The 14,797-nt window shown below is 48.2% G+C and overlaps 1 protein-coding gene across 1 annotated transcript; it reads left to right on the top strand.

Annotated features, from left to right (window-relative positions):
- The first annotated feature begins 1,555 nt into the window (after nt 1-1,555).
- LOC130112205 (CCN family member 1-like) lies at nt 1,556-14,494 on the top strand. The gene is made up of 6 exons (XM_056279470.1): nt 1,556-1,802; nt 3,763-3,976; nt 9,360-9,607; nt 10,166-10,295; nt 11,746-11,924; nt 14,200-14,494. Exons 1-6 carry the CDS (start codon nt 1,743-1,745, stop codon nt 14,470-14,472), a joined length of 1,104 nt encoding a protein of 367 aa, XP_056135445.1. The 5' UTR covers nt 1,556-1,742; the 3' UTR covers nt 14,473-14,494.
- The last annotated feature ends 303 nt before the right edge of the window (nt 14,495-14,797 follow it).

The raw sequence follows: 14,797 nt of genomic DNA, 5'->3' as shown, positions 1-14,797 counted from the left end.
CTAAGGAAACAATCAACTATCAACTCGGTGCGAAGCAAAGCTAACGTTAGCTACCGTGACAAAGCCAGAAACGGGATTTTGGCGAGGCCTATGTAGGGTTCATAATATCGCTCTCGGGGCCATTTTCCATCCGTTATCTGACCCACTTATCCTGCTCTCAGGGTCACGGGGATGCTGGAGTCTATCCCAGCAGTCATTGGGCGGCAGGCGGGGAGACACCCCGGACGCGAATTTACGAATCCTACTATGGCCACGCCAAGACCCAGAATCCTACTATGGCCACGCCAAGACCCGATGCCTCTGATTGGCTAGTACTCGTTGTCTCCGTTGGTTAGGTTGGTTAAGGTTAGGGTTAGGGTGGGGTTAGGGATAGGGTTAGCCAATCACAGACAGAGTAGGGCGGGTCTTGGCGTAGCCATAGTAGGATTCGTAAATTCGCCCCGGACAGGCCGCCAGGACATCGCACAGGGCCCACACACACACACACACACACTTGCTTGCTGGTTGTCCATCGTGCCCGATGATGACCATCTTCTTCTATCTGTGGGTCCTTTGAGGACTCAGATAGCAGAAGATACCTGTGCAGAGATGGTTTTTAAAGTGGCATGGGGGGTGCGCTTCTCCCAACGCCACATGACTTGATTGTAGAGGAGATGGTTCCGATGGCAAGGGCGGATCCCACTCTTCCGAGCCGTCCCAGTTGCTGGTCCACCCCCGGAAGGACTACAGACTACCACATGCCTGCTCCGATACACGTGGAGTCACTGGGCGCTACTTTTCACCTGACAGCGGGGAGTTTCACCAGGGGGGACGTAGCACGTGGGAGGATCACGCTATTCCCCCACAGTCACCCCTCCCGAACGACCAGAGGAGGCGCTAGTGCGGCGACCAGGACACCTACCCACATCCAGCTTCCCACCCGCAGATACGGCCAATTGTGCCTGTAGGGGCGCCCGACCAAGCCGGGGGTAACATGGGGATTCGAACCGGCGATCCCCGTGTTGGTAGGCAACGGAATAGACCGCTACGCTACCCGGACGCCCCCCCCTTCACAGTAGCGTCTGGTGCTGAATTAAGAAGGACAACGTCGCCTATAGAGTCTATAGATTTTATCTATAGGCTACATTGTGCTTCTTAATAACTCCGCGACTGTGTGGACATTAAAGGTGTGCTGCGCCAAGGTAAACGGTGCCCCCCCCCCCAAAAAAGTGCTACCACCAGCCGCCACTGGCCACTGGCTCGCACCCCCACCCCCCGCGTACTCCCACACTCACGCCGATCAGGTTACGTTAGCCGAGGTCTGTGAGGGTCCAGTGTTCAGGGCTTCGGCGGGACGTCGAGAATGGGCCTTTCCGAGCGCCGAACCGGAAGGCTGCGCGGTCCCGAACGGCGGTCGGAACTCCCCACGTGCAGCTCCGTGTGGAACGCAGCGTAGCGTTCGTGCAGGTGTAACTCCACCCACGTGAGATGACTGGATTAGAGGAGGTGGGCGGGGCCTCCCACCCCCGGTATAAGTAAGAGTAGTGCTCCCAGTTCCACCCGGGGCGCGCACGGGGGAGTAGCGCTGGGAATTTGACGACTCCGGGAATTGTTGTTGTTGTTGTTTTTGTTGTTGTTGTTGTTTTTCTCCCTTCCGGAGCAGAAACCCAGCTGTCGCCCCGTGGATTGTATGTTCGTCCTCGGTTTTTGCTTCTTTCTTTTTTTTTGTCGTCGCGGTTTAAATTGTGAATGCCGTCGTAATCATGGGGTTTTTGATTTATCTGGTTTATCTTCCTTTTCTGACAATAGTCCACATCGCCGAGGTGAGCCGTCGCTCCACGCAAGCGTTACACGTGTTTGTGTGTGTGTGTGTGTGTGTGTGTATGTGCGTGCGTGTGGTAAGTAGTTTAGTTAAGCAAAACTGCTTTCACGCATACACCCGCGCGCGCGCAAAGTGCGTGCGAGCGTGTGGGGGGGAGTTGTTCGTTGACATGACATGACACGTGCGTTATAATGATGACTTTCCTTACACGTGCTTTTTACGTTCTCGATGGCTGGATGGATGGATGGATGGATGGATGGCTGGCTGGCTGGCTGGATGGATGGCTGGCTGGCTGGGTGGATGGCTGGATGGATGGCTGGCTGGATGGCTGGCTGACTGGATGGATGGATGGATGGATGGATGGCTGGCTGGCTGGATGGATGGATGGCTGGCTGACTGGATGGATGGATGGCTGGCTGGATGGCTGGCTGGCTGGCTGGATGAATGGATGGCTGGCTGGATGAATGGATGGCTGGCTGGCTGGCTGGATGGATGGCTGGCTGGCTGGCTGGATGGCTGGCTGGCTGGCTGGCTGGATGGATGGATGGATGGCTGGCTGGATGGATGGATGGATGGCTGGCTGGCTGGCTGGATGACTGGCTGGATGGATGGCTGGCTGGCTGGCTGGCTGGCTGGATTGATGGATAGAGATATAGCCAGACGTCAACATACAGAAGACATCCTGTGACTTGTCACTTGGCTGGTGCTCGCACGCAGCAAATGCCTTTGGTTTGACGTGAGGAACTCGCCCAGGGGATCATAAACGTAAACCAGTCCACCTGAGTTCTCCTTCCGGTTTAGACGTGTGAACGTAAATAACACGCTGGAAATATTTGGTGACTTGGGGACTCATACTTGCGACGTTGCCTCGGCATTGTAAAGCACATGGCTTCGGCAAGTAAACCCTGCGCTGTTCAACCCCCCGGGGAAGCTTTACGCAGCCCTGCAGCCGCGGAGACCCGCACCGTCTGCAGGACAGAGACTCGTCCGGCGTGGTGCAGAGCTGGGATGGCGGTCAAACTGGTTTGCAGGCTGCACCGTTTGTCCTTCCAGCCTTTCTCTCCTCCACGTCTCCGTCATTCGCCGCTGCAGAAAACGACGCCCGCGCGTAGAAAAGGTTGCACGGAGCAGAGCGGAGACAGTGAACCAGCTGTTGCGAAAATACGTTGAAACGCACGTAGCTCGCAACGTCCCCTTAAGTCCTGACTCGGAGAGTCCTCCATCCGGCTGAAAGCTGCAGGTCTTCGCCTTTTTAAAACGGACAGATCCCTGAACAGCTGTGTGCTGATCTTTGTTGGGTTTTCAAATGCCAGAGAACAGCTAACAACTCAGATTGTTCCTACTTCTTAATTATGTTAGTGTAGTAAAACAGTGTAATCTCATTACATATAATAGTATAGTCTAAAAGTACTAGTAAAGTATATTAATTTCAGTATATTTGTAGTATGGCACAATTTTTACTAATATTTTAGTATAAATGTATAATAGTATTAGAATAATCATAATTTGTATATTTTCCGTTATCAGTATAATATAATTAGCATATTTTGTTCATCTGTGTCAAACTGGCCACTACATATGAGGTTCCCTTTGGAAAAACGGAGTTATTCTATTCTGTTCTATTCTGTCCTATTCTATTCTATTCTGTTCTATTCTGTCCTATTCTATTCTTTTCTGTTCTATTCTGTCTTATTCTATTCTGTTCTATTCTTTCCTATTCTGTTCTGTTCTATTCTATTCTGTCCTATTCTGTTCTATTCTGTTCTGTTCTGTTCTGTTCTATTCTGTCCTATTCTATTCTGTTCTATTCTGTTCTATTCTATTCTGTTATATTCTGTTCTGTTCTATTCTATTCTGTTATATTCTATTCTGTTCTGTTCTATTCTGTCCTGTTCTATTCTGTTCTGTTCTATTCTGTTCTGTATGAGCTGACACCATCTTCTTTGCTGTTGATCGTGCAGGTGACGTGCGGCTGCCCGGCGGTGTGTACGTGTCCTGATGAGCCCCTGATGTGCCCGCCAGGGGTGAATGCCGTGCCAGACGGATGCGGCTGCTGCAAGGTGTGTGCAGCGCAGCTTAACCAAGACTGTAGTCCCATGATGCCTTGTGACCACCACAAGGGTCTGGAGTGCAACTACGGTAACGACGTGACCATTGGCCAGGGCATCTGTCGAGGTAAGGAAGGGAGTAATGTGTTGTGTTGACAGAGAAACGGTGCCCCCCCCTCCCCCCAAATGATTTCTCTCATAAGCATTAATCATGCTGAGGTTCAACGTAATCACGTGTGCAAGTTGGATGAATGCATATAATGTAGGTTGCAAGTTTATTCAGATGGCCTACATGTATATTTAAAAAAGGATGTGCGATATGGGTTGTGCGATATGACCAAAATCTCCATCCATCCATCCATTATCCGAACCGCTTATCCCTGGGTGTTCAGGGTCGGGGGATGCTGGAGCCTATCCCAGCAGTCATTGGGCGGCAGGCAGGGAGACACCCCAGACATTACATTCCAGTCATTTAGCTGATGCTTTTATCCAAAGCGACTTACAATAAGTGCATTTAACGTAGGAAATCAGGAGAACTACTAGTCATCAGAGGTCATAAGTGCATCTTCTCTCTAAACAAGCGTCTAAGAGCAAAACCAGTGCTAAAGTGAAAGTGCAAGAAAGAGATTTTTTTTAAATGAGTGAATACAATAAGTGCTAAGAACAAGTAGCAGGGTAGTAGTTCTTGAGGAGGTGAGTTTTCAACCTGCGCCGAAAGATGGGCAGCGACTCTGCTGTCCTGACATCAGTGGGGAGTTCATTCCACCACTGTGGAGCCAGGGCAGAAAAGAGCTGTGACCGGGTCGATCAGCAGCAAGGGCCTCTGAGCGACGGGGCAACCACGCGTCCCGAGGCAGCAGAGTGAAGTGGTTGGGCGGGGGTGTAGGGCTTGACCATGGCCTGGAGATAGGAAGGAGCTGTTCCTTTCACTGCCCTGTAGGCTAGCACCAGAGTCTTAAACTGGATGCGATCAGCTACTGGGAGCCAATGTAGGGACATGAGAAGGGGAGTTGTGTGGGAGAACTTAGGGCGGTTGAACACCAGATGAGCTGCAGCTTTCTGAACAAGCTCCAGAGGTCTGATGGCTGACACTGGGGTGCCAGCAAGGAGGGAGTTGCCGTAGTCCAGCCGGGAGATGACCAGAGCCTGGATGAGCACCTGTGCCATCTCGTCGGTGAGGAATGGGCCAATCTCCTGATGTTATAGAGGAGAAATCTGCAGGAGCGAGCAACCGATGCAACGTCTGCAGCAAACGACAGTTGGTTGTCCAGGATTGTCAATGGTGATGGCCAGGTGATGGACAGGCCACCAAGCCATCACACAGGCACAAACACACACACACGCACACGAATTCATACCTAGGGGCAATTTTGTACGGCCGATTCACCTGACCTACGTGTCTTTGGACTGTGGGAGGAAACCAGAGCACCCGGAGGAAACCCACGCAAACATGGGGAGAACATGCAAACACCACACAGATGACGACCCGGGAGGACCCCCAAGGTTGGACTACCCTGGAGCTCGAACCCAGAACCTTCTTGCTGTGAGGCGACTGCGCTAACGACTGCACCACCGTATCCCCCGACCAAAATTGCATATCACGATAACGATACATATTACGATATGGGTCATTCATATCATAACGATACATATGATGATATAGGTCATCCATATCATAACGATACATATCATGATATATGTCATTCATATCACGATAACGATACATATTACGATATGGGTCATTCATATCATAACAATACATATGATGATATAGGTCATTCATATCATAACGATACATATGATGATATAGGTCATTCATATCATAACGATACATATCATGATATAGCACATTTTCTGTAAATTCAACGAATAAATAGTTTATATAAAATGACCAAATGGAAAGGCCTATTTCTTACTACATTTTGAATTATATACTTGCCAAATAAACTCATACTTACTCATATTTGATTATTTTTCTCCCTTTTATTTAGAACCTTTGCGCAAATTTTCAATTAAGCGTGTAACAAAAGATGAAATATTAATGCATAAAATATAAAAAGACAAATAGAAAACACTCTCCAACTCTAGTTGCGTAGGAGGTAAAAGAGGCCAGCTGTGTTAGAGTGTGTTGTGGGGACCGGCGTGCGGCATATTTTGCGAAGTTCGGTGTTCTGGTCCGTGTCAGACTTTTCATACCCAAACCACGTCCATAGGACAGAAGTAGCCCCCCTTTTCACCTCACGTTTGCACGACGTCACGTTTACACGGTCTTGCTGAAAACGGGAAAGTTTTTCCTTTGCGTTTTAAAAAAAAGTTCTGCGTTTTGAATACCATCCTCATGCACGCGGATCCGCAAGAAAGAAACAAAAACGACTGAAAACGCTGCAGTGTGCATGCCAGGCCAGTAGTCGGCGGCGAAACTTTGCGGTAGAGAGCTCTTCCGGTGGACCCCGATAACACCATGCGCCTGCGCACAAACGCTTTCTTCGCCGAGCGGCGAGTAAACAAACAGTGATGGCGCAGCAAATCCACGCTTTGCTGGAGCAGCGTTAATAAACTCAGCAGAGATAACGACACGAACACAGCTCGGTTAATCCGCCGCCGTTAACGTCGTCTTCTTACTCGCGCATGGCGATATCACTGAAAAGGTAATACGCATGTGCGACGTGGGGCCGTGACGTCACCGTTTTCGCAGGAACCGGCTTTGCTAGTTTACACGGCGACGCCGGAGTTGCGTTGTCGACAGACTTCACTCTGGAACCCGGTTTTAAAAGTTCGCGTTTTCCGACCCCCAAAACGCCGTTGTCGTGTGAACGAACGGCCGAAACGCAACAATACTTTACCGTTTTATGGCGAAAACGTTGCCGTGTAAACGGCAGGTTAGGTACAAGCGCCTCGTTTTATCCTGGCTGGTTGGAGTCCTTCTGTCCGGACGTCCTGCGTTACGTTCGCTGCCCTCCGTGTTTGTCTGCGCGAAGAGCGGAAAGCGTCGCCCGAATGGCGGAAAATATTGCCGTAAAGCGTGTGATTTGCGACACAACGAAATAAACGATAGAGCTTAATATTGTGACGTGCATGGATAAGAAGACACGCTGGCCGTTGGCTGGTGGGTCTGACCCTTTAGTCCAGCGGTTAGCGATGTCGCCTGCGGTGCGGGCGACACGGGTTCGCGTCCCGGCCCCGGCAGTTCCTGTGGTTGCGTTGTCCCCCCGAACTCGCTACAATATGCAACGACAGGCGTTTCCCATTTACTAAAAAGACCTAGATGGTGTGCAAGTGAACTGTTTGTGGCTGCAGGAGTCAGGCTCTTCTAAGAAGTCTCATGTATAAATCTATTTGCTGGCTCAGTGACTCTGATAATGTAATCATCATGAGTTTAACTAATACAACAGTCAGTGCCACACGCTACCAGTGGGACCACTGGCATAGCTGCCTTCTTATCAGACACTGATTTGCTCCATGTATGTTAGTTTATTGTGTTTACTCTGTGTTGTGTGGGGCTTGTCTTTTACCTATTTGTCTTTGTCTGTTATGAATTGAATTGAATCTGTCGTCACACGATATATATCGTCATATCGCACAGCCCTAGATGTGATGAGTGTGTACTGTAGCGTACAACCGGCAACAGCAGATATAAAAGCTTGCTGAAGATTTAAGACGAGCAGTATTACCTTCTTTTGATACACTTCCCTTCCCTAGCTATATGCATATATTGTTACAGTGTCCATACATATATTTTGTAACCGGTTATTTTCTTGCCCGGTGCGGGATTCGATATGGGTGTACTGCACCACAAGGCCACATCACTAACCGCTCGGCTAAAGGGTCTGCCCCGTTAGCTAGGGGCTAAGGTGTCTTATTAGTAGTTTACAATTTTAATTGTTCCTTCTGCCTAATTGTACTACATTGAGGTCAAGACTGACCATCACCATTTCCTCAAAGTGAAGTCTTTACAGGCATTTTCCCCCCCCTCTCCTAATGACACAGTCTTGAGACGAAGGTCATCACAACCCCAACATCTAGCATGATGTACGCCCAGTGGGGAACAGGGAGGAATTTTGATAAATTGTAGATTAGTTCTGACAGAGAGCAGGGGTTTGGAGATAAAAATACTTACTCCATCTGCACCGTGCCAAGACTGCACCGCAAACTATGAATAGCAGCTCATACCATGCTATGGTGACACGCAGTCTGACTAAGTCCGTCTTGTAATTTCTTTTGACCCTTCCTCGACCCCCCCCCCCGCCACTAACACACACACACATGCACGCATGCACTTGCATGCACACATGCACACTTCCAGACCTTAATTTTTGTACATGTGTTTCAGGTGTCAGGTTATTAATGTGTGTTTGTTTTGGTCACACGTTAGGGAAGACTTTGCACGAGATGGTTGGTCTTAGCCACTGAAACAAGAGAATATGACAAATACCTCCAGACATACCTAGGATTGTAAGTGAAGTCTCTGTTATGGGGAGGCCGTGAGACTTTGAAATGTGCGTCTGTCTTTAGAAACTAAACAACGTGACGGAAACACCCTGTCTGGTGCCCAGAATGTCTCTGTTGCGTATATGTTGCATGCTTTATACACCATTTTTTGGAAGAACTCCAAGAGGGCTTCTTTCAGTTTCGTGTATGGAATCGGACTCTGTGTCGTGTTTGTATACCAGAGAAGAGTTGTTTATACCAGACTGGATAGTTCATTTTTCGGTAAATACCTCCCATACACACCTTGGGATGTTTTTATGATTACATAAAGGAAGTTGATACTACGTGTGTTACAGTGCGCTGATGATGCCTTCTATGCCAAAACTAGAAGCCTGATGAATAACATCCAGGTAACCTGCAGCCATGTCTTAATCCTTTTTCGCTATATGTAATCTTTATTGAAGTATTGTTCTTTTATTTTATTATTATTTCTTTTAATATTGTGCAGCTGAAATGAGTTTCCTCCATAGGGTGTCTGGGCTCAGCCTTAGAGATAGGGTGAGGAGCTTGGACATCCGGAGGGAGCTCGGAGTAGAGCCGCTGCTCCTTCGCGTCGAAAGGAGCAAGTTGAGGTGGTTCGGGCATCTGATTAGGATGCCTCCCGGGCGCCTTCCTTTGGAGGTTTCCCGGGCACGTCCAACTGGGAGGAGACCCCGGGGTAGACCCAGAACTCACTAGAGGGACATGTCCAGTCTGGCCTGGGAACGCCTTGGGATCCCCCAGGAGGATCTGGAGGGCCTTGCTGGGGAGAGGGATGTCTGGAGTGCCCTGCCTAGCCGGCTGCCACCGCGACCCTACCCCAGAGAAGTGGCCGATGATGGGATGAGATGATAAAATAATGTTCTGGGTTATGGTGGAGGACTGAAGAGCAAACACAGGAGGTGCACACGTCCTATGTCTCTTGCGATGGACATTTGGACGTTGCAGACGTAAAGCTGGCAGCCAGAAAGGGCTGCTGCTGTGGCAAACTCACATTGTGTAGCTTTAACAATAGACGGGTTTTCTTTGCTCTGCCTTTCCAGCAAAGTTACAGGGACGCACGTGTGAGTACAACAGCAGAATCTACCAGAATGGGGAGAGTTTCCGTGTCGGCTGCAAGCACCAGTGCACCTGCATCGACGGCGCCGTGGGCTGTGGCCCACTGTGTGAGAACCAGCTGCCGCCGGCGTCCCCGTCCTGCCCGTACCCCCGACTTGTCAGGGTGCCAGGTCAGTGCTGCTTCACTGTGGACTGCCATAAGGGCATCTGGCGCCTGCCAACTAAACACCAGGTTGGTTTTTATTCTCTGCCGTCACTCGATATCACAGCTCCCACCTGTCGCCATTTTGGCTTTCAGTTGCAACAGACTGGCAGTTAGAGCTGGGCAATACGTCGTAATGTCGATATCATGATGTGAAACTAGTTATTGTCTGAAATATTAGTTATGGTAATGCGGTAATATGATTCGTTCCCTGGTCTTAAAGGCTGTGTTACACTAAAGTGATAACCTTTTCTGAACTTATGAGACTGTTGTAGCTGAGTGAAATGAACAGTGAATGCCTCTACCTGCTTGGTCGTCACACCCGCACTACTGAGGATCTTTTCTCAAAAATGTATTCGGGAGTAAATCTGTTATAAAAGCACCAAATAATCATCCCCAAGATACTGCCACATTATCAGTATTGGGGGATTTAGTCAAAAATATTATAATCCGTCCTATTAGAGATAATTTGATTTTGTCAATATTAATATTGCCCAGCCCTACTTACAGCGAAGATGCATAAAAGCATCATGGGAAAGCACTACCCCATCTAGTCTGAAACCCACATTACACTTGTTTTCACCACAGCCAAGCCAGCACCAACCTCACCGCTATCCTGTTCTGTACCAGCCTGGGAATGGACTGGTGTCGAGCAACGAGATTCTAAGCAGCAGACCCAGTGGCTGGGAGGATGAACGTGACTACAGTCATGTACCTGGTAAGAGCCAGGGGGTGCTAATGTTCATTATGAGTGTGAATTCTCTGTTAGACTTGGATGGTCTTTTAAATTTAAAGAGGTTCCGGCTAGCTTTTTTGCTTCAACATATCACCATTAAATTCATTTTGGTGGCATGGTGCGATGGCTATGGGAGAAGGACATAACCGCCGTGTAGATTAGTTCTCTAGAGGCCTTATTTGCCCTACCCATTTTGCCTGCCGCCGTGCACGAAAGCTCCGGGGAAATATAGATTTCTTTACGGCAGCTGTAAAGCAGTTTTACTTTACCTCACCTGTGCGCGTAGCAGCTCTTCTTCTGCGCATTGCCGCGTTATGAAGGAACATCTTCCAAACATAAAAAGTTGTCTGGTGCCACTTTAAGAAAGGCGTTGATGAGCAGGTTTTGGTGGGTGCCGACCCTTAAATCTGCAACAAGAGACTATTGTGCATTTTCTAATTTCTGTCAAAGCTAAATCCATGATTTTTCTCCATTAATAAGTCATTATTTTATCAGTTTGAAAGGTGGTGGCGGCACGGTGGCACAATGGTTGGCGCAGTCGCCTCACAGCAAGAAGGTCCCGGGTTCGAGCCCCGGGGTAGTCAGACCTTGGGGGTCGTCCCGGGTCGTCCTCTGTGTGGAGTTTGCATGTTCTCCCCGTGTCTGCGTGGGTTTCCTCCGGGTGCTCCGGTTTCCTCCCACAATCCAAAGACATGTAGGTCAGGTGAATCGGCCATACTAAAATTGTCCCTTGGTGTGAATGTGTGTGTGTATGTGTCGGCCCTATGATGGCCTGGCGGCCTGTCCAGGGCTCCAGCATCCTGCGACCCTGAGAGCAGGATGAGCGGTTTGGATAATGGATGGATGGATGAAAGGTGGTGATTCTGTTGGACAGACAATCAGCCAACATTACAGTAGGACAATGTTCTGATAGAATTCGATATTGGAGCCAGTGAGAAATAAACTTGTCGCAGCTGATTTTCTCAAACGACAAACAAGGTGTGACAGATTTTGTCGCTCATGTGCCGTCAAGCTCAGCCGCAAACATTTTCCACCCTTGTGAAAAAAATGGGAACCTCGTCCCAAGGCTCACACAGGCAGTCTAATGTATTACAAACTGCATCAAACTAGATCACAATATGGAAACCTGAAGCCGATGTGGCGATACTTCTGTTGGACAGACAGTCAGTGTTACTGTACAACAATCTTTTTTCCTGCTGGAGTTGTTTCCCACACGTATTTGTTTGCTGCTCCACCTGTGTTCATCTTACCCGGTCAAACATTTTCCACAGTGGTATACTGCGGAGACTGAACAACATCTCCAACCATGGTAAAGATGCCAGTTAATTTTTCACTTAATCTGTCTCTCCTTGCTCTGCTTTTTCCCTCCCCTCCTCCACTGCCTCCTCCATGTCCCTCTCTGGCATTCGCCCCCCTGTCTTTCCTCTCCCAGTTTGGAACCATCTGACAGAGCAGTGTGTGGTCCAAACCACGGAATGGTCCCAGTGCTCCCGTAGCTGTGGGATGGGGGTATCTTCACGTATAACCAACAACAACCCCCAGTGCAAGATGGAGAGGGAGACGAGAATATGCACCTTACGGCCATGCCATGGCCTGCCTGGCCCAGCAAAGGTACACAGGAACACCTGAACTGAAAATGAGAGCGAGAGAGCCAAAGAGAAAGAAGGGGGAGAGGCATGTCACTGTCATCATAACAACAGACGTAAAAGAGCATAGGTCACCAATTATTGCCATGGCAGCTTCCAATCCAAAACGATGAATTTATCTGGAAACCATAAACCTCGGACGATAACACTTAATCTGAATGTGATAATATCACTTCTCTATCAGTGACTGCCAAAGCAGTCAGGATCCCTACCGGCACCCTTTTCTCCATTTGTTCGCTTCTCATCAGAGGCTGAAAATATCAAATCTGGGTCACATAGATTGTGCCTGTGTAAATATGGTCTCAGTGCCAAAGAAGTTCAGATGCTTTTAGGAAACCTGGCTCATACAGTGGGAACAGGGTATTGCTGATTTACTCGGAGGCGTTTCAGAGGCAGGCAGGCGCCTTTTTAAATATAGACACACCCCCACCCCCACCTTCCACCCTCCACCCCACCCGGCATTCCTGCCAAGCAACTGTCCATAGCTGTGCCCTGTCTGTGTGCTTAGAGCCAAGGGAAATGGTGTGTCTATATTAATCCTCAATGTTTGGCACTGACTGGGAGCTCTATCTATCTATCTATCTATCTATCTATCTATCTATCTATCTATCTATCTATCTATCTGTCTATCTATCTGTCTGTCTGTCTGTCTATCTGTCTGTCTGTCTGTCTGTTCTGTCTATCTATCTATCTATCTATCTGTTCTGATGAGTTAAAAACACAGCTGGCTGTAAAAACTTTTCAGCATGAATGTGTTGTTATTCAAAGAAGTGTGCTTCGGCCAAGTAAATCCATCACACAAATCTTCAATTAATCTCTTTTGGCCTCTGCTTTGGTCTTGAATGAGTTGAAGTCAGGCGCTCTTGATTTGAAACCAGTGAGTCCGGGTGCAAGGCTTCTTAAATTTGCTGTTACGTAAAGGGTCAGGAGGACATGCAAAAAAAAAAAGAAGAACACCCAGACTTAATTGCTTTTTAAAAATTGGATTAAAATCAGGAATGGGATTTAACGTTTCATGTCTAAAAACCTTGAAGACGGCATAATAAAACATTCAGCAATATTTTTGTTAGAAATTACTAATTTTGTGGGGGTTTTATATATATATATATATACACACACACACATCTTTATCTAGAACTGGCCTCAATAAACCTTTCTCAGTAACATGGCCAATGTACTTCCACTTTTTCTTAGATGGGTAACGATCAGTTCGCCCCTTAAAAAGCTAATGTTGTCACCTTCAAATCTGTCTGTGATCACTTATTGTGTTTCAACATAGCTTATAATACAGTACAGGTGTTGTGTTTCTATTGTCAGACCGCCGAAAAGTGATTTTGATCGAGGGTCACAAAATACTAACCGAGGCTAACAGTAATTCCACGGCTCTTAACACTTTATGACCTTTGATCAAATCACTTTTTATCTCGCCTGGCCACAGAAAAATGTAAGATATGTCAGTGACGACAACTGTATTTTGTTCCACGTCTGTTGAAGCACAAAATAAGTTGCCGCGGATAGAGTCAAAGGCAACCGAAAGTTAGCTGTTGAACGTTGCTTTTCAGCGATGGCGAGAACTGATCTTTGCCGTGCTGACATGACGCAGAAGCATGTCGGCCATGTTTGTGAAAAGGGTCTATAATCTTCAGAACTCGTGAGGGAGTGGGTCTAGTCCTCGTCAATATTCATGAGATGGCCTTTTCTCGACAAGTACAAGCAAGAGTTGGTGGTAAAAGGGTGGGCGGCGTGTCATAATTTGATCTGATAGGCTGTATGTAAATGAGTGTTATTGATGACATGAGTATTGGGGGGGGGGTGTAAGAAAATATCGATACACCCGAGTATCGCGGTATTATCTTTTGTAATACCGTATCGATTCTCAAAACCACGATATTGATTTTTAATTGTTTACACGCAAAGGTTGGTGACAAACATGTTGTGTTGTGTGCAACCCCACGACCGCTAGATAAGTGTCGTAATCTATCTTCAGCCATTTGACTCTTCCACTCCAACCCAACGACGTCAACCGAGACAGGAAGTAGCATAAGCACAAAGAGCACAGGCCTATGAAATTCCAATACATCGTCTTTCTTACAGTATCGCTGCAACCCCTTCGGTCCACCTTGGATATTGAAATTCATCTAAAGACGGTTTTGCTGAATCTGGTTGTTGTGGCCAAGCTAAATGGCAGCAGTTTAGCTGTTAACGATATGGTTGTCATCTCTCTTGTCACCCATCCGCAGAAAGGCAAGAGGTGTTCCCCGACCCACAAGACCCGAGAGCTCGTCCGCCTCTCTCACGGCGAATGCCTCAGCACCCGCCTCTACCGGCCCAACTACTGCGGCGTGTGTACGGACGGACGGTGCTGCTCCCCGCGGCGCACGCGCACCGTACCCGTGACCTTCGTGTGCCCGGATGGCGAGCGCTTCCAGAGGATGGCCATGTTCATCCAGTCATGTAAATGCAGCAATGAGTGCAGCCACCTTAACGAGGTGGCCCTCCCTCCACAACACTAGCTGTATGGGGGACACAAGACATATTTACTGACTCATTTGTTGGATTTTTTTTTTTTTGGGGTGGGGGGGGGGGTAGACCAGATTAAGTCAGCTTTAAGACATTCAAGACAAGGAGCTCGGATGTTTGTATGGCTCGCTGTGATGACGGATGCTAACCTATCTGCATTAATGTTAAATTGGAAGGGGCTGCCCGGTGTTGGCTCGCTCCAGCACGGGCAGCCTGAACTGTAAAAATGTGAGCGCGCCCCTGTTCAGACAGACACAGATCCCAAATATAGAGTCCCGAAACCCCCCCCCCCCCCCGAGACTTGCAGCGCTCTGGACC

Source organism: Lampris incognitus, chromosome 5 (genome assembly GCF_029633865.1).
Source record: "Lampris incognitus isolate fLamInc1 chromosome 5, fLamInc1.hap2, whole genome shotgun sequence".
Classification (NCBI taxonomy): Eukaryota; Metazoa; Chordata; class Actinopteri; order Lampriformes; family Lampridae; genus Lampris; species Lampris incognitus.
This window is presented reverse-complemented; position numbering and strand designations above follow the sequence as displayed.